The sequence below is a fragment of the Pseudophryne corroboree genome, chromosome 4 (assembly GCF_028390025.1).
Source record: "Pseudophryne corroboree isolate aPseCor3 chromosome 4, aPseCor3.hap2, whole genome shotgun sequence".
Taxonomy (NCBI): domain Eukaryota; kingdom Metazoa; phylum Chordata; class Amphibia; order Anura; family Myobatrachidae; genus Pseudophryne; species Pseudophryne corroboree.
Window position 1 is genome coordinate 919,650,880 of NC_086447.1, and position 17,673 is coordinate 919,668,552.

The 17,673-nt window shown below is 50.9% G+C and overlaps 1 protein-coding gene and 1 long non-coding RNA gene across 9 annotated transcripts in view; one reads left to right on the forward strand and one right to left on the reverse strand.

Moving 5' to 3' along the window:
- The window catches only part of DNAH14 (dynein axonemal heavy chain 14), a 427,754-nt gene that overhangs the window by 123,709 nt on the left and 286,372 nt on the right, over nt 1-17,673 (reverse strand). For all 7 annotated transcript variants that reach the window (XM_063919003.1, XM_063919002.1, XM_063918999.1 and 4 more), the window contains exons 50-56: nt 13,659-13,799; nt 10,301-10,468; nt 9,367-9,537; nt 8,747-8,911; nt 8,511-8,597; nt 7,947-8,144; nt 2,340-2,501 (exon numbers count right to left, since the gene is read on the reverse strand). In XM_063919003.1, the coding sequence (XP_063775073.1) occupies nt 2,340-2,501; nt 7,947-8,144; nt 8,511-8,597; nt 8,747-8,911; nt 9,367-9,537; nt 10,301-10,468; nt 13,659-13,799 (1,092 nt within the window). The remainder of the gene's footprint in view (nt 1-2,339; nt 2,502-7,946; nt 8,145-8,510; nt 8,598-8,746; nt 8,912-9,366; nt 9,538-10,300; nt 10,469-13,658; nt 13,800-17,673) is intronic.
- Nucleotides 1-17,673, forward strand: part of LOC134910685 (uncharacterized) — a 58,860-nt gene that overhangs the window by 9,640 nt on the left and 31,547 nt on the right. Inside the window, exon 2 of one of the 2 annotated variants that reach the window (XR_010176259.1) lies at nt 2,346-2,518. This is a non-coding gene — a long non-coding RNA (uncharacterized LOC134910685). The remainder of the gene's footprint in view (nt 1-2,345; nt 2,519-17,673) is intronic. The other variant, XR_010176260.1, reaches the window with a different exon arrangement.

The following is a 17,673-nucleotide window of genomic DNA, read 5'->3' on the forward strand; positions in this document are numbered from 1 at the left end:
TTTTCATTGCCGTAATCATGCAACGGATGCCCCTTGTGGATTGTGTATATGTCTCATCCTCGTCGACACTGGAGTCAGACTTCGTGTCGACAGCTGTGTCTGCCATCTGAGGTAGCGGGCGTTTGTGAGCCCCTGATGGTCTTTGAGACGCCTGGGCAGGCACGGGCTGAGAAGCCGGCTGTCCCACGGCTGTTACGTCATCCAGCCTTTTATGTAAGGAGTTGACACTGTCGGTTAATACCTTCCACATATCCACCCACTCTGGTGTCGGCCCCGCAGGGGGTGACATCACACTTATCGGCACCTGCTTCGCCTCCACATAAGCCTCCTCATCAAACATGTCGACAAAGCCGTACCGACACACCGCACACACACAGGGAATGCTCTGACTGAAGACAGGACCCCACAAAGTCCTTTGGGGAGACAGAGAGAGAGTATGCCAGCACACACCACAGCGCTATTTAATAAGGGATTTTCACTAACACAAAGTGATTTTTCCCTATAGCTGCTTTACATATACAGTTTGCGCCTAAATTTAGTGCCCCCCCTCTCTTTGTTACCCTTTGAGCCTGGAAACTGCAGGGGAGAGCCTGGGGAGCTGTCTTCCAGCGGAGCTGTGAAGAGGAAATGGCGCCAGTGTGCTGAGGGAGATAGCCCCGCCCCTTTCTCGGCGGACTTCTCCCGCTCTTATATTTATATTATGGCGGGGGATTTTTGCACATATATAGTTTTTTAGACTATATTATGTGCTGTTTGCCAATGTAAGGTACTCTAATTGCAGCCCAGGGCGCCCCCCCCCCCCAGCGCCCTGCACCCATCAGTGACCGAAGTATGTGGTGTGCATAGGGAGCAATGGCGCACAGATGCAGTGCTGTGCGCTACCTTAATGAAGACCGGAGTCTTCAGCCGCCGATTTTCAGGATGTTCTTCTTGCTTCTGGCTCTGCAAGGGGGACGGCGGCGCGGCTCCGGGACCAGACGACCGAGGCTGGGCCTGTGTTCGATCCCTCTGGAGCTAATGGTGTCCAGTAGCCTAAGAAGCCCAAGCTAGCTGCAAGCAGGTAGGTTCGCTTCTCTCCCCTAAGTCCCTCGTAGCAGTGAGTCTGTTGCCAGCAGATCTCACTGTAAAATAAAAAACCTAACAAATACTTTCTTTACTAGAAGCTCAGGAGAGCCCCTAGTGTGCAACCAGCTCGAGCCGGGCACAGATTCTAACTGAGGTCTGGAGGAGGGGCATAGAGGGAGGAGCCAGTGCACACCAGATATAGTACCTAATCTTTCTTTTAGAGTGCCCAGTCTCCTGCGGAGCCCGTCTATTCCCATGGTCCTTACGGAGTACCCAGCATCCACTAGGACGTCAGAGAAAAGGTAATGGAGTGAGTGAGGGCTTTGTAAGTGAGTGTGAGAAGCTTAAATTGGGTTCTGAAAGGGAAAGAGAGCCAGTGTAGGGCTTGTATCAAAGGGGATGCAGGTATAGTACATTTGGAGAGGAAGATGAGACGGGCAGCAGCATTGAGGATAGATTGGAGTGGAGAGGTGGAGAGAGGCATTTATCAGGGAGGACAGACAGGAGGAGATTACAGAAGTCCCATCTGGAGATGACCAGGGAGTAGATGAGGGTCTTCGTAGCATCCAGGGTGAGAAAGGGTCTGATCCTGGAAATATATTTGAGATGGAAATTACCAGACTGTGAGAGGCGCTGAATGTGTGGTGTGAAGGAGAGGGAGAAGTTGAAAATAACTCCAAGACAGCGCACTTGGGGGCTAGAGGAGATGGTGGTGCTGCCAATAATAATTATACTGCGGGATGGAGGGAAGAAGATGATCTGCTCAGTCTGAAGCCCCATACACACTTTCTGAAGGGCTTTCTGAGCGATATTGTTCAAAATATCGCCTAGTGTGTACACTCATTATCGTTAACGATGCGTGCGCGTCGTTAGCGACCCCCTCCATCGTCTGAACATGTACAGACAAGGGAGGTCCTCGTTAACGACAGCCGCCGTCGTTCCCCCCGCTGCTTCTCCCGCCGCCGCTCCATTCCCCGCTGGCATCGGCAAGTGTGTATGCACTTGCCGATGTCGGCACCCCGCCGAGCCCCCGCGGCCAATATCAGATTTACATGATGACCAATCTATAATGCATTAAATGGCGACATACAATTATATTCCATTTTACACATTTTTAAAACTTCTATCTTAATAATACCACCCATTAATGCATCGTCCTTGCAGCACATATACTGTTATTACTGGAAACAATTACTCATGAACGCACCACACAATGGTACACAAAATTCTGGCGGGGTCCACAATGCTTAATAATGGGAACCGTTCTGCTGTACCTGCAGGAAGAACGCCAGCATGGACTGCGGACTGTCAGACACGTGGACCTCTGCAGCCTCTGCTTTCAGATCCACAAAGAGACCGTCCAGCTCATCCTTGTCAAACAGGTCGGGAACCTCTCCGGAGTTCAGGATGCAGTTTATATCTTCTAGAAAAGAATCCTGTGCCAGGCACAGAGGTATATATGTAATCATTGCTCTCAGATGTGGTGCGGTACTCGAACTATCTGGTGATACTGGGTATAGAGGAAATATAATGACAGTGGCAGATACATGCAGATAGTCGTAGTAGAGACAGGTGAGTGACTTTGAAACGTGAGATACTGATAATAAGTGGATGGAGAGTGAGGGTGATGTGGTGGACAGGTGAGTGGTAGATAATAAGGACAGTGGATGGAGAGTGAGGGTGATGTGGTGGACAGGTGAGTGGTAGATAATAAGGACAGTGGATGGAGAGTGAGGGTGATGTGGTGGACAGGTGAGTGGTAGATAATAAGGACAGTGGATGGAAAGTGAGGGTGATGTGGTGGACAGGTGAGTGGTAGATAATGGGGCAGTGGATGGAGAGTGAGGGTGATGTGGCGGACAGGTGAGTGGTAGATAATAAGGACAGTGGATGGAGAGTGAGGGTGATGTGGTGGACAGGTGAGTGGTAGATAATAAGGGCAGTGGATGGAGAGTGAGGGTGATGTGGTGGACAGGTGAGTGGTAGATAATAGGGGCAGGGGCTGGACAGTGAGGGTGATTTGGTGGACAGGTGAGTGGTAGATAATAAGGGCAGTGGATGGAGAGTGAGGGTGATGTGGTGGACAGGTGAGTGGTAGATAATAGGGGCAGGGGCTGGACAGTGAGGGTGATTTGGTGGACAGATGAGTGGTGGATAATAGGGGCAGAGGCTGGAGAGTGAGGGTGATGTGGTGGACAGGTGAGTGGTAGATAATAGGGGCAGTGGCTGGAGAGTGAGGGTGATGTGGTGGACAGGTGAGTGGTAAATAATAAGGGCAGTGGATGGAAAGTGAGGGTGATGTGGTGGACAGGTGAGTGGTAGATAATAGGGGTAGTGGCTGGAGAGTGAGGGTGAAGTGATTGGTGGTAGATAATAGGGGCAGTGGCTGGAGAGTAAGGATGATGTGATGGGTGGTAGATAATAAGGGCAGTGGATGGAGAGTGAGGGTGATGTGGCGGACAGGTGAGTGGTAGATAGTAGGGACAGTGGCTGTAGAGTGAGGGTGATGTGGTGGACAGGTGAGTGGTAGATAATAAGGGCAGTGGCTGGAGAGTGAGGGTGATGTGGTGGACAGGTGAGTGGTAGATAATAGGGGCAGTGGATGGAGAGTGAGGGTGATGTGGTGGACAGGTGAGTGGTAGATAATAGGGGCAGGGGCTGGACAGTGAGGGTGATTTGGTGGACAGGTGAGTGGTAGATAATAGGGGCAGTGGCTGGAGAGTGAGGGTGATGTGGTGGACAGGTGAGTGGTAGATAATAGGGGCAGGGCTGGACAGTGAGGGTGATTTGGTGGACAGGTGAGTGGTAGATAATAGGGGCAGTGGCTGGAGAGTGAGGGTGATGTGGTGGACAGGTGAGTGGTAAATAATAAGGGCAGTGGATGGAAAGTGAGGGTGATGTGGTGGACAGGTGAGTGGTAGATAATAGGGGTAGTGGCTGGAGAGTGAGGGTGAAGTGATGGGTGGTAGATAATAGGGGCAGTGGCTGGAGAGTAAGGATGATGTGATGGGTGGTAGATAATAAGGGCAGTGGATGGAGAGTGAGGGTGATGTGGCGGACAGGTGAGTGGTAGATAGTAGGGACAGTGGCTGTAGAGTGAGGGTGATGTGGTGGACAGGTGAGTGGTAGATAATAAGGGCAGTGGCTGAAGAGTGAGGGTGATGTGGTGGACAGGTGAGTGGTAGATAATAGGGGCAGTGGATGGAGAGTGAGGGTGATGTGGCGGACAGGTGAGTGGTAGATAGTAGGGACAGTGGCTGTAGAGTGAGGGTGATGTGGTGGACAGGTGAGTGGTAGATAATAAGGGCAGTGGATGGAGAGTGAGGGTGATGTGGCGGACAGGTGAGTGGTAGATAATAAGGGCAGTGGATGGAGAGTGAGGGTGATGTGGCGGACAGGTGAGTGGTAGATAATAAGGGCAGTGGATGGAGAGTGAGGGTGATGTGGTGGACAGGTGAGTGATAGATAATAAGGGCAGTGGATGGAGAGTGAGGGTGATGTGGTGGACAGGTGAGTGGTAGATAATAAGGGCAGTGGATGGAGAGTGAGGGTGATGTGGTGGACTGGTGAGTGGTAGATAATAGGGGTAGTGGCTGGAGAGTGAGGTGATGTGGTGGACAGGTGAGTGGTAAATAATAAGGGCAGTGGATGGAAAGTGAGGGTGATGTGGTGGACAGGTGAGTGGTAGATAATAGGGGCAGGGGCTGGAGAGTGAGGGTTATGTGGTGGACAGGTGAGTGGTAGATAATAAGGGCAGTGGATGGAGAGTGAGGGTGATGTGGTGGACAGGTGAGTGGTAGATAATAAGGGCAGTGGATGGAGAGTGAGGGTGATGTGGTGGACAGGTAAGTGGTAGATAGTAGGGGCAGGGGCTGGACAGTGAGGGTGATGTGGTGGACAGGTGTGTGGTAGATAATAAGGACAGTGGATGGAGAGTGAGGGTAATGTGGCGTACAGGTGAGTGGTAGATAATAAGGGCAGTGGATGGAGAGTGAGGGTGATGTGGTGGACAGGTGAGTGGTAGATAATAAGGGCAGTGGCTTGAAAGTGTGGGTGATCTGGTGGACAGGTAAGTGGTAGATAGTAGGGGCAGGGGCTGGACAATGAGGGTGATTTGGTGGACAGGTGAGTGGTAGATAATAGGGGCAGAGGCTGGAGAGTGAGGGTGATGTGGTGGACAGGGGAGTGGTAGATAGTAGGGACAGTGGCTGGAGAGTGAGGGTGATGTGGTGGACAGGTGAGTGGTAGATAATAGGGGCAGTGGATGGAGAGTGAGGGTGATGTGGTGGACAGGTGAGTGGTAGATAATAGGGGCAGGGGCTGGACAGTGAGGGTGATTTGGTGGACAGGTGAGTGGTAGATAATAGGGGCAGAGGCTGGAGAGTGAGGGTGATGTGGTGGACAGGTGAGTGGTAGATAATAGGGGCAGTGGCTGGAGAGTGAGGGTGATGTGGTGGACAGGTGAGTGGTAAATAATAAGGGCAGTGGATGGAAAGTGAGGGTGATGTGGTGGACAGGTGAGTGGTAGATAATAGGGGCAGGGGCTGGAGAGTGAGGGTTATGTGGTGGACAGGTGAGTGGTAGATAATAAGGACAGTGGATGGAGAGTGAGGGTGATGTGGTGGACAGGTGAGTGGTAGATAATAAGGGCAGTGGATGGAGAGTGAGGGTGATGTGGTGGACAGGTGAGTGGTAGATAATAAGGGCAGTGGCTTGAAAGTGAGGGTGATGTGGTGGACAGGTAAGTGGTAGATAGTAGGGGCAGGGGCTGGACAATGAGGGTGATGTGGTGGACAGGTGAGTGGTAGATAATAAGGACAGTGGATGGAGAGTGAGGGTGATGTGGTGGACAGGTGAGTGGTAGATAATAGGGGCAGGGGCTGGAGAGTGAGTGTGATGTGGTGGACAGGTGAGTGGTAGATAATAGGGGCAGGGGCTGGAGAGTGAGTGTGATGTGGTGGACAGGTGAGTGGTAGATAATAGGGGCAGGGGCTGGAGAGTGAGAGTGAGGGTGATGTGGTGGACAGGTGAGTGGTAGATAATAGGGGCAGGGGCTGGAGAGTGAGGGTGATGTGGTGGACAGGTGAGTGGTAGATAATAGGGGCAGGGGCTGGAGAGTGAGGGTGATGTGGTGGACAGGTGAGTGGTAGATAATAGGGGCAGGGGCTGGAGAGTGAGGGTGATGTGGTGGACAGGTGAGTGGTAGATAATAGGGGCAGTGGCTGGAGAGTGAGTGTGATGTGGTGGACAGGTGAGTGGTAGATAATAGGGGCAGGGGCTGGAGAGTGAGTGTGATGTGGTGGACAGGTGAGTGGTAGATAATAGGGGCAGGGGCTGGAGAGTGAGTGTGATGTGGTGGACAGGTGAGTGGTAGATAATAGGGGCAGGGGCTGGAGAGTGAGGGTTATGTGGTGGACAGGTGAGTGGTAGATAATAAGGACAGTGGATGGAGAGTGAGGGTGATGTGGTGGACAGGTGAGTGGTAGATAATAAGGGCAGTGGATGGAGAGTGAGGGTGATGTGGTGGACAGGTGAGTGGTAGATAATAAGGGCAGTGGCTTGAAAGTGAGGGTGATGTGGTGGACAGGTAAGTGGTAGATAGTAGGGGCAGGGGCTGGACAATGAGGGTGATTTGGTGGACAGGTGAGTGGTAGATAATAAGGGCAGGGGCTGGAGAGTGAGGGTGATGTGGTGGACAGGTGAGTGGTAGATAATAAGGACAGTGGATGGAGAGTGAGGGTGATGTGGTGGACAGGTGAGTGGTAGATAATAGGGGCAGGGGCTGGAGAGTGAGTGTGATGTGGTGGACAGGTGAGTGGTAGATAATAGGGGCAGGGGCTGGAGAGTGAGGGTGATGTGGTGGACAGGTGAGTGGTAGATAATAGGGGCAGTGGCTGGAGAGTGAGTGTGATGTGGTGGACAGGTGAGTGGTAGATAATAGGGGCAGGGGCTGGAGAGTGAGAGTGAGGGTGATGTGGTGGACAGGTGAGTGGTAGATAATAGGGGCAGGGGCTGGAGAGTGAGTGTGATGTGGTGGACAGGTGAGTGGTAGATAATAGGGGCAGGGGCTGGAGAGTGAGGGTGATGTGGTGGACAGGTGAGTGGTAGATAATAGGGGCAGGGGCTGGAGAGTGAGGGTGATGTGGTGGACAGGTGAGTGGTAGATAATAGGGGCAGTGGCTGGAGAGTGAGGGTGATGTGGTGGACAGGTGAGTGGTAGATAATAGGGGCAGGGGCTGGAGAGTGAGGGTGATGTGGTGGACAGGTGAGTGGTAGATAATAGGGGCAGGGGCTGGAGAGTGAGGGTGATGTGGTGGACAGGTGAGTGGTAGATAATAGGGGCAGGGGCTGGAGAGTGAGTGTGATGTGGTGGACAGGTGAGTGGTAGATAATAGGGGCAGGGGCTGGAGAGTGAGGGTGATGTGGTGGACAGGTGAGTGGTAGATAATAGGGGCAGTGGCACGAGAGTGAGTGTGATGTGGTGGACAGGTGAGTGGTAGATAATAGGGGCAGTGGATGGAGAGTGAGGGTGATGTGGTGGACAGGTGAGTGGTAGATAATAGGGGCAGGGGCTGGAGAGTGAGGGTGATGTGGTGGACAGGTGAGTGGTAGATAATAGGGGCAGGGGCTGGAGAGTGAGGGTGATGTGGTGGACAGGTGAGTGGTAGATAATAGGGGCAGGGGCTGGAGAGTGAGGGTGATGTGGTGGACAGGTGAGTGGTAGATAATAGGGGCAGTGGCTGGAAAGTGAGGATGAGTAATAGATAATTGAAAAAAAATAACCCAATATCGTCTATATATATATATATATATATATATATATATATATATATATATATATATATATATATATATAAATAAAACATTAGACAGATATTCACCTTGATGATGTCGGCGCCTGTGATAAGCAGGACCACGCTCTTTCCCAGCAGCCCTGTCTCCTTATAAACTTTTTTCAGCTCTTCTCTGAATTCTGTGTTGCCGTAACTCTGTGTTACAGACAACCTGAAGAGCTTACAATTTGATATGTAACAGGCCAGAGCCGCACAGCTCACTTTCCCTGTTCCATCCACCCCAACCTGCGGAGACACACACAGAACAATGCGTAATATTATATATAATGACAGCATGTGGAAAGAGTAGGGGTCACTGGATCTACTGTATAACTGGTCTTTGGAAACCCCTTTAAAATCAATGTGTCTACTGCAGTTTTATGGGTTGGTTGGTGCACTGGTGAAATGTCCACTCAGACAGGTGGCGGTATTATAGCATGTACAGCCGCTGACAGTGTGCTTCTCTGCTCTTGCACATTGATATGCACGGCTGTGCACCAGGGAAGGACTATGTAGCGGCATTTGCATAAAGTTGCAGACAGGTGACCGCCACAAGACCAGCTTCTGCAACCACCGCGGAATCAGGCCCAGTGTGTACAACAATCGGCTTACCAACATCATGTGTCCCCCGGGTTGCCTGAAGACTCGGGCCGCTCGGGTGATGTGGTGGACAGCTTCCGTGAAGAATACGTAGGCGCTCTACATGAGGAGATGACACACTTAGATGTTAGGAAGATGTCAACACAACCACATCAGTCCACACCACATGTCCCTCTATGGCTACTTATGTGGCACAGTGGCCAAGGCCTAGAGAGTAGACGGGGGAGAACGGAGACACAAACACTCACTGCTGCGCTGACGGAACTCATCCTCATCCGGAACTCCTCCAGCTTAGACACCAGCTGTCTGTGATTTGTGACAGGCCGATATACTCTGTTCTTAGCGGATAAATTCTCCAGGAAATCTACAAACAGGACGGGCTCCGACATCAGCTTCTCCACCGGCCAAGTCACCTAACGGGAGAGAGAAGGGAGACAGAGCTCCTCAGACATTCGCCGATTCCAGTTTATGAAACATCAGAGCCAAGAAAACAACTGTTGTCAGCAAATGTGCAGCTCCTGGCACCCGCTTCCCCCGTTATTGTAACGGCGACACATTCATCCCTTATGGATGCGTGGCGATTGCCATGTATAACTAGGGAGTGACACTTTGTGAGCTCACCACTAGCCCCCGATCCACCTCACCAAGCCTGGGGTCCGCACAACTCCGCACACCAAGACAAAACGGATTTGTGAAGCATGCGGTTAGACTCGCGCCCATCTCCAAATCTGGCCCGTTACTTTGTAAGGCATGCATACGGAAATTGTTGTAAGGTGACGGTGTAAGGGACTTGTAGCTGCTCCAATCCTGCTGCCCTAGGACCATTAGTCCAGCCCTGGGAACCCCAGCTAGCGTTAGACCTACTTACCTTGAAATAACTGTGCAGCTCGTCTGCCAGACACTGATAGAAGATCTCTCGGTCCCCGCTGTCCACAAGCCGGTCCTGAAACACCCGAGACGCCTCATGAACGAGCAACTGGGCTGCCATGTCTTTGGTGACGGTGACGGACTCATTGGCTTGGAGCAATCCTTGCAGAACCTGTTGCAGAGCGTAATAACGGTAACACCAATGCAGTCACGCTTATTCCTTACACTAAGCACAGAACTGTAGCTACCACAGGCCGGCGGTTCCCATTATCAGCCACTTTCCCCCATGGTTCCATAAACTCATCCCCAGCGACCGCAGTCACTTGAAGGACATAATGATACAAAAGTAACAATTACTATCACAAATAATCAACATCCAATCTATCCCCCTAGGGCCTAGGCAAACCCACAACCTAAAGGGGACATACTGCCGTTTGGGAACCACTGCCATAGGGGCATAGGGAGGCACAGGAGCACCAATCACAGGGCAGCCGATTGTTTGTTGTCTGTGCAGGATATTTTTAGGGTTATAACTGAACAGGAGGGGGCGCTGTACTGTACAGCCGGTAATAATGCAGAATTGCAATAGAATATATATTATTCCATACTGCCCGACATATTATATATGGCTTTGTGTAAATACACCATCAACACGCTGTAAATTAATATTAGCCAAGTTCCACAGAGACTCCTACACTAGAAGTCTGTGGGTTCCGGCACCATTTCATTAAATAGGCCCCAATGGTTATGCGGTTATTGTGCGCGGTTATACATTACATTGCAGTTCTCTGACCTCCAAGTCTCGGCATGTAAGTTATTAATGTCACCCGCAGTGCAATCCAGACCCTGCTATGTAGGTGCAGTGATATACTGTCTTGTTAATATATAAATTAATATACAGTCCTACGATGTGACGACACAGGTAGGTGGGTTACCTTAAACAGATCTCTTAAGTTGAAGGTATAGTGGCACTTGGCGGGGGTGGGTAACATGAGGTGGCACATTTTGTAGTATATGGCGATGGCGCAGGATGACACCAGGTCTCTGCAATTCTGAACTTCTGCTAGAAAGTTGTGACGAAGCAGAAATGAGCCAAGCTGGACCTAAAACAAGAGAACAGTGTACAGTACAGGGGTTTCCCTTGTCGGTAGTGTAAGATATCTTATTCACAGGCCATTAGGACTGTAATAACACTTCTTTTAGAGTTCAGGATAACAGACATGATTAACCGTTGATTCTGCAGTCTACGTTGCTGACTAGGCGCTGCCATAATGATCACTTACACTGGTTGCCTGTGTACTGTATATACTGAAAGCAGCTGAGAAGCAACTAGGCTGGAAGGGGCAGAAACCCCTACCGGTACCTGGAGTCTAGCAGTGACCCGTATATGTCAGGTGGGCTCAGGACCGGGTAACAGGCTGGCAGCAGCAGTGAGGCACAGTTTGGAGAGCAGCATTAATACAGGCAGCGGGGGCGCTGGGTGTGGGCTTGTTATCTCCGGGAGAAGAGTGTGAGCAGGTGGACAAGCTGACACGTTATATTAATGCTCCAGCTCATGTGACTACGCCACTGACAGGATCTATAAGATACTTGTCTCTGATTTTTTTCAATTTTGAAAAGGTTTTATGAATGGGTGAAGCACGGAAGCAGCTACAAGGTAGTGTCACACATTGCTGCTAGCAGGCCAGGTCGTTCAGATATCCAAGGGGATGAACCAGACATTCATAGAAATGTGGCAGTGTCCAGTCAGCAATCAGTAATCAGATCGGTTCTGACATTTAAAAAAAGAAAAAGTCAAGATTTAATGCAAAATCTGAAACTATCTTATGTGTAATTAATGTAATGAATGAAACAATTATTAACCTTATTGCTATTGAAAGATGTGGGCAAAAGTACAAACGTGATTGTGCGCCTTGGCCATGGTAATTACACAGTAACTGGATTAGAACTGGGGGAATCGGGGAACACTGGGGACAGGAAGTAGGGGTACAGCACAGTGCCAACAAACTCTTTGCATGGATAAAAATGGTGATATATACATTCCATACCAGCCGGGTGTCACTACTGTATACGTCACTAGTTACACCACATATTTAAGGCTACCTCATTAATACAGCGAATGGACAGGTCACAATATCTAGGACTGGCATTAAGAAATGATCATTATCGGTCTTGGAGGGGTCATTCAGACCCGATCGCTGCTGTGCGACAGACAGAGGTGTTCGCTGGGAGGGAGGGGGCGGGACGGCGGCGTTAAGCCGCCGCTTAGGGGGCACGGTCCAGCCAACGCAGGCGCGGCCGGACCGTGCTGCGACAAGTAGCTCCCGGCCAGTGCGCAGGAGCTGCGATGGCCGGGAGCTACTCCTGAAGTACAAAAGCATCGCCACTGTGTGGTGCTTTTGTACTTCTGCGGGGAAGGGGGTCGGGGCGGAGGGGTCAGGCCTGGCATGTGGGGCGGACTAGCCTTGTGCCGGGAGTCCCTCCGCATGTCTGTGTGCCTGATCGTAAGCCCTGCAAAATTTAGCAGGGCTACAATCAGGTCTGAATTAGGCCCTAGAACCACTGATAATACTTATGCCCCTATGTATGTACATTTGTATGTAATCAGCACCACTAGATGGCAGCAGAGCCAAGGAAAGACTACAATGGGACATCACCAAAACTGCGAAATACCATGGGGGAAATTTACTAAGGTGTGAGATTTTTAGAACTAGTGATGTTGCCCATAGCAACCAATCAGATTATATCTATTATCTGCTAGAAGCAGCTAGATAAATGGTAAGTAGAATCTGACTGGTTGCCATGGGCAACATCACCAGTTCTAAAACTCTCCCACCTTAGTAAATTTACCCCCATGTTTGGGAAGAAACCCTTCCCCAGATTACAGGGCACTTAGGCAGAGACATATAAATAGATGAATCGTATTTAGAAAGGTGTTTCCTCCATTAAGGCACAGTGAGGGTTACTGGCAAACACCAGGAGGGAAATATAACCCACATTTGTGATTCATGCGATATTATAAATACATGCTAGTATTGGATCTGGAAATGTATAAGAACAGCTGATGCTTTGACCACATTGCTATATGGAGGTTTACGATCTGCCAGTAGCCGATCACAGCGAAACGCCAGATCAGAGTGCGCGTCGGTGGGATTAATCTTCCAGATTGTCACTATGGGGGTGATTCAGATCTGATTGTTCATCTGTGTTTTCGCACAGCGGGCGATCGGGTACTAACTGCGCATGCGTATGCACCGCAATGTACCCGCGCGACGGATAACAACAACGAGCATCGCCGGTCAGCGATGGGATGGTGCGAAAAATCCGACTGCACGAGCGTTCACAAGGTGATTGACAGGAAGAGGGCGTTTGTGGGTGGCAACTAACCGTTTACTGGGAGTGTCCGGAAAAACGCAGGTGTCCCCAAGCATTTTCAGGGAGGGTGTGTGACGTCCGTTCTGGCCCCCGATCAGCCGGATTCTATCACACTGGAGGAGTAAGTCCTGGGCTGCACAAAGTGGATTTTAGCAGCTCGGTGTACACATTGCGTCGCACACTTTCACAGCGACTATACAGCATACTTGCCTACTCTCCCGGAATGGCCGGGAGGCTCCCAAAAATCGTGTGACCCTCCCAGCCCCCCGGAAGAGCAGGCAAGTCTCCCGATTCGTGGGGTCCCCCCTGCCCGTCCGCCCACTTAGTATGTAAAGTGGGCGGTCCGGGCAGTCGATGACGCGATTCTTGCAGAATCGCGTCATCATAGCCACGCCCCCTGCAGTGTAATGCCGGGGATCGCGGCATTACAGAGGGGGGGTGGCTTAAATCGGGTGTCATTGTGACACCGCCCTTGCTCCGCCCCCGCCCGCCCTTGCTCCGCCCCCGTCCTGCCTCCGGCCCACCCCCTCCTCTTCAACACAGCCTCCCCTGCCCGCCCTCTGAGCCGACCTGGCTGCTCTCTCCCGCAGAGAGCAGCCAGAATGTTGGCAACTATGCCCTATGTACAGATGGCCACTGCATAATAATTGAGCCTCCAGCTAACTCCCCAGGCTTCAGTGATCATCTCTCCTTTATCACTTCAAATGTTGACTGAGCCCTGATAAAGATTTCCATGTAATATTATTATTAGTAACAGTTACTTATATAGCACCAGCATATTCCGTTTCGCTTTACAATTACTATCACACTGTTCCTGGTTAATACGTATACAATATTGCCTTGTGACTGGTGACACGTCCGGCAGGGCCGCACTGTGTGTCACTATAATACCCTGATAGTACGGTATCTGCCCAGTACCTGGAATATATGCTGCAGCGCCTGCACAGAAGGGTGCGGGAGGTTAAACATGCAGAAATGTTTGAGTAGACGCGGGCTGATCTCATGCCTGCCTCCACCAGGGGGCGCACATGCAGCGACCAGAGAGACGTCCTGGATGTTCTGTGGGCAGCAATGGAACGTGTGTAATTAACACTTATTTAGTTGACAGGCAAAAATAAGAATTTACTCACCGGTAATTCTATTTCTCGTAGTCCGTAGTGGATGCTGGGGACTCCGTAAGGACCATGGGGAATAGCGGCTCCGCAGGAGACTGGGCACAAAAGTAAAGCTTTAGGACTACCTGGTGTGCACTGGCTCCTCCCCCTATGACCCTCCTCCAAGCCTCAGTTAGGATACTGTGCCCGGACGAGCGTACACAATAAGGAAGGATTTATGAATCCCGGGTAAGACTCATACCAGCCACACCAATCACACCGTACAACTTGTGATCTGAATCCAGCTAACAGCATGATAACAGAGGAGCCTCTGGATAGATGGCTCACAACAACAACAACCCGATTAGTTAACAATAACTATGTACAAGTATTGCAGATAATCCGCACTTGGGATGGGCGCCCAGCATCCACTACGGACTACGAGAAATAGAATTACCGGTGAGTAAATTCTTATTTTCTCTGATGTCCTAGTGGATGCTGGGGACTCCGTAAGGACCATGGGGATTATACCAAAGCTCCCAAACGGGCGGGAGAGTGCGGATGACTCTGCAGCACCGAATGAGAGAACTCCAGGTCCTCCTCAGCCAGGGTATCAAATTTGTAGAATTTTGCAAACGTGTTTGCCCCTGACCAAGTAGCTGCTCGGCAAAGTTGTAAAGCCGAGACCCCTCGGGCAGCCGCCCAAGATGAGCCCACCTTCCTTGTGGAATGGGCATTGACAGATTTTGGCTGTGGCAGGCCTGCCACAGAATGCGCAAGCTGAATTGTACTACAAATCCAACGAGCAATAGTCTGCTTTGAAGCAGGAGCACCCAGCTTGTTGGGTGCATACAGGATAAACAGCGAGTCAGATTTTCTGACTCCAGCCGTCCTGGAAACATATATTTTCAGGGCCCTGACAACGTCTAGCAACTTGGAATACTCCAAGTCCCTAGTAGCCGCAGGCACCACAATAGGTTGGTTCAGGTGAAACGCTGAGACCACCTTAGGGAGAAACTGAGGACGAGTCCTCAATTCCGCCCTGTCCAAATGGAAAATCAGATAGGGGCTTTTGCAGGATAAAGCCGCCAATTCTGACACGCGCCTGGCCGAAGCCAGGGCCAACAGCATGACCACTTTCCATGTGAGATATTTTAAGTCCACAGTGGTGAGTGGTTCAAACCAATGCGATTTGAGGAAACCCAAAACTACATTGAGATCCCAAGGTGCCACTGGAGGCACAAAAGGAGGCTGTATATGCAGCACCCCCTTGACAAACGTCTGAACTTCAGGAACTGAAGCCAGTTCTTTTTGGAAGAAAATTGACAGGGCCGAGATCTAAACCTTAATGGATCCCAATTTGAGACCCATAGACACTCCTGTTTGTAGGAAATGCAGGAAACGACCCAGTTGAAATTCCTCCGTTGGGGCCTTCTTGGCCTCGCACCACGCAACATATTTCCGCCAAATGCGGTGATAATGCTTTTGCGGTTACATCCTTCCTGGCTTTTATCAGGGTAGGGATGACTTCATCCGGAATGCCTTTTTCCTTCAGGATCCGGCGTTCAACCGCCATGCCGTCAAACGCAGCCGCGGTAAGTCTTGGAACAGACAGGGTCCCTGCTGGAGCAGGTCCTTTCTTAGAGGCAGAGGCCATGGGTCCTCTGTGAGCATCTCTTGAAGTTCCGGGTACCAAGTCCTTCTTGGCCAATCCGGAGCCACGAGTATAGTTCTTACTCCTCCCCGTCTTATAATTCTCAGTACCTTGGGTATGAGAGGCAGAGGAGGGAACACATACACTGACTGGTACACCCACGGTGTTACCAGAGCATCCACAGCTATTGCCTGAGGGTCCCTTGACCTGGCGCAATACCTGTCCAGTTTTTTGTTGAGGCGGGACGCCATCATGTCCACCTTTGGCTTTTCCCAACGGTTTACAATCATGTGGAAGACTTCTGGAATAAGTCCCCACTCTCCCGGGTGGAGGTCGTGCCTGCTGAGGAAGTCTGCTTCCCAGTTGTCCACTCCCGGAATGAACACTGCTGACAGTGCTATCACATGATTTTCTGCCCAGCGAAGAATCCTTGCAGCTTCTGCCATCGCCCTCCTGCTTCTTGTGCCGCCCTGTCTGTTTACGTGGGCGACTGCCGTGATGTTGTCCGACTGGATCAACACCGGCTGACCTTGAAGCAGAGGTCTTGCTTGACTTAGAGCATTGTAAATGGCCCTTAGCTCCAGGATATTTATGTGAAGTGATGTCTCCAGGCTTGACCACAAGCCCTGGAAATTTCTTCCCTGTGTGACTGCTCCCCAGCCTCTCAGGCTGGCATCCGTGGTCGCCAGGACCCAGTCCTGAATGCCGAATCTGCGGCCCTCTAGAAGATGAGCACTCTGCAACCACCACAGGAGAGACACCCTTGTCCTTGGGGACAGGGTTATCCGCTGATGCATCTGAAGATGCGATCCGGACCATTTGTCCAGCAGATCCCACTGGAAAGTTCTTGCGTGGAATCTGCCGAATGGAATCGCTTCGTAGGAAGCCACCATTTTCCCCAGGACCCTTGTGCCTTGATGCACTGAGACTCGGCCTGGTTTCAGGAGATTTCTGACTAGCTCGGATAACTCCCTGGCTTTCTCCTCCGGGAGAAACACCTTTTTCTGAACTGTGTCCAGAATCATCCCTAGGAACAGCAGACGTGTCGTCGGAATCAGCTGCGATTTTGGAATATTTAGAATCCACCCGTGCTGCCGTAGCACTACTTGAGATAGTGCTACTCCGACTACTAACTGTTCCCTGGATTTTGCCCTTATCAGGAGATCGTCCAAGTAAGGGATAATTAAAACGCCTTTTCTTCGAAGAAGAATCATCATTTCGGCCATTACCTTGGTAAAGACCCTGGGTGCCGTGGACAATCCAAACGGCAGCGTCTGAAACTGATAGTGACAGTTCTGTACCACAAACCTGAGGTACCCTTGATGAGAAGGGTAAATTGGGACATGGAGGTAAGCATCCTTGACGTCCAAAGACACCATATAGTCCCCTTCTTCCAGATTCGCGATCACTGCCCTGAGTGAATCCATTTTGAATTTGAACCTCCGTATGTAAGTGTTCAAAGATTTTAGATTTAAAATAGGTCTCACCGAGCCGTCCGGCTTCGGTACCACAAACAGCGTTGAATAATACCCCTTGCCCTGTTGCAGGAGGGGTACCTTGATTATCACCTGCTGAGAATACAGCTTGTGAATGGCCTCCAATACCGCCTCCCTGTCGGAGGGAGACGTTGGTAAAGCAGACTTTAGGAACCGGCGAGGGGGAGATGTCTCGAATTCCAATTTGTACCCCTGAGATACCACCTGAAGGATCCAGGGGTCTACTTGCGAGTGAGCCCACTGCGCGCTGAAATTCTTGAGACGTGCCCCCACCGTGCCCGAGTCCGCTTGTAAAGCCCCAGCGTCATGCTGAGGACTTGGCAGAAGCGGGAGAGGGCTTCTGTTCCTGGGAACTGGCTGTCTGCTGCAGCCTTTTTCCCCTTCCTCTGCCACGGGGCAGAAATGAGGAGCCTTTCGCCCGCTTGCCTTTATGGGGACGAAAGGACTGCGCCTGGTAATACGGCGTCTTCTTATGTTGAGAGGCTACCTGGGGTAAAAATGTGGATTTCCCAGCCGTTGCCGTGGCCACCAGGTCTGATAGACCGACCCCAAATAACTCCTCCCCTTTATAAGGCAATACTTCCATATGCCGTTTGGAATCCGCATCACCTGACCACTGTCGCGTCCATAACCCTCTTCTGGCAGAAATGGACAGCGCACTTACTCTTGATGCCAGTCGGCAAATATCC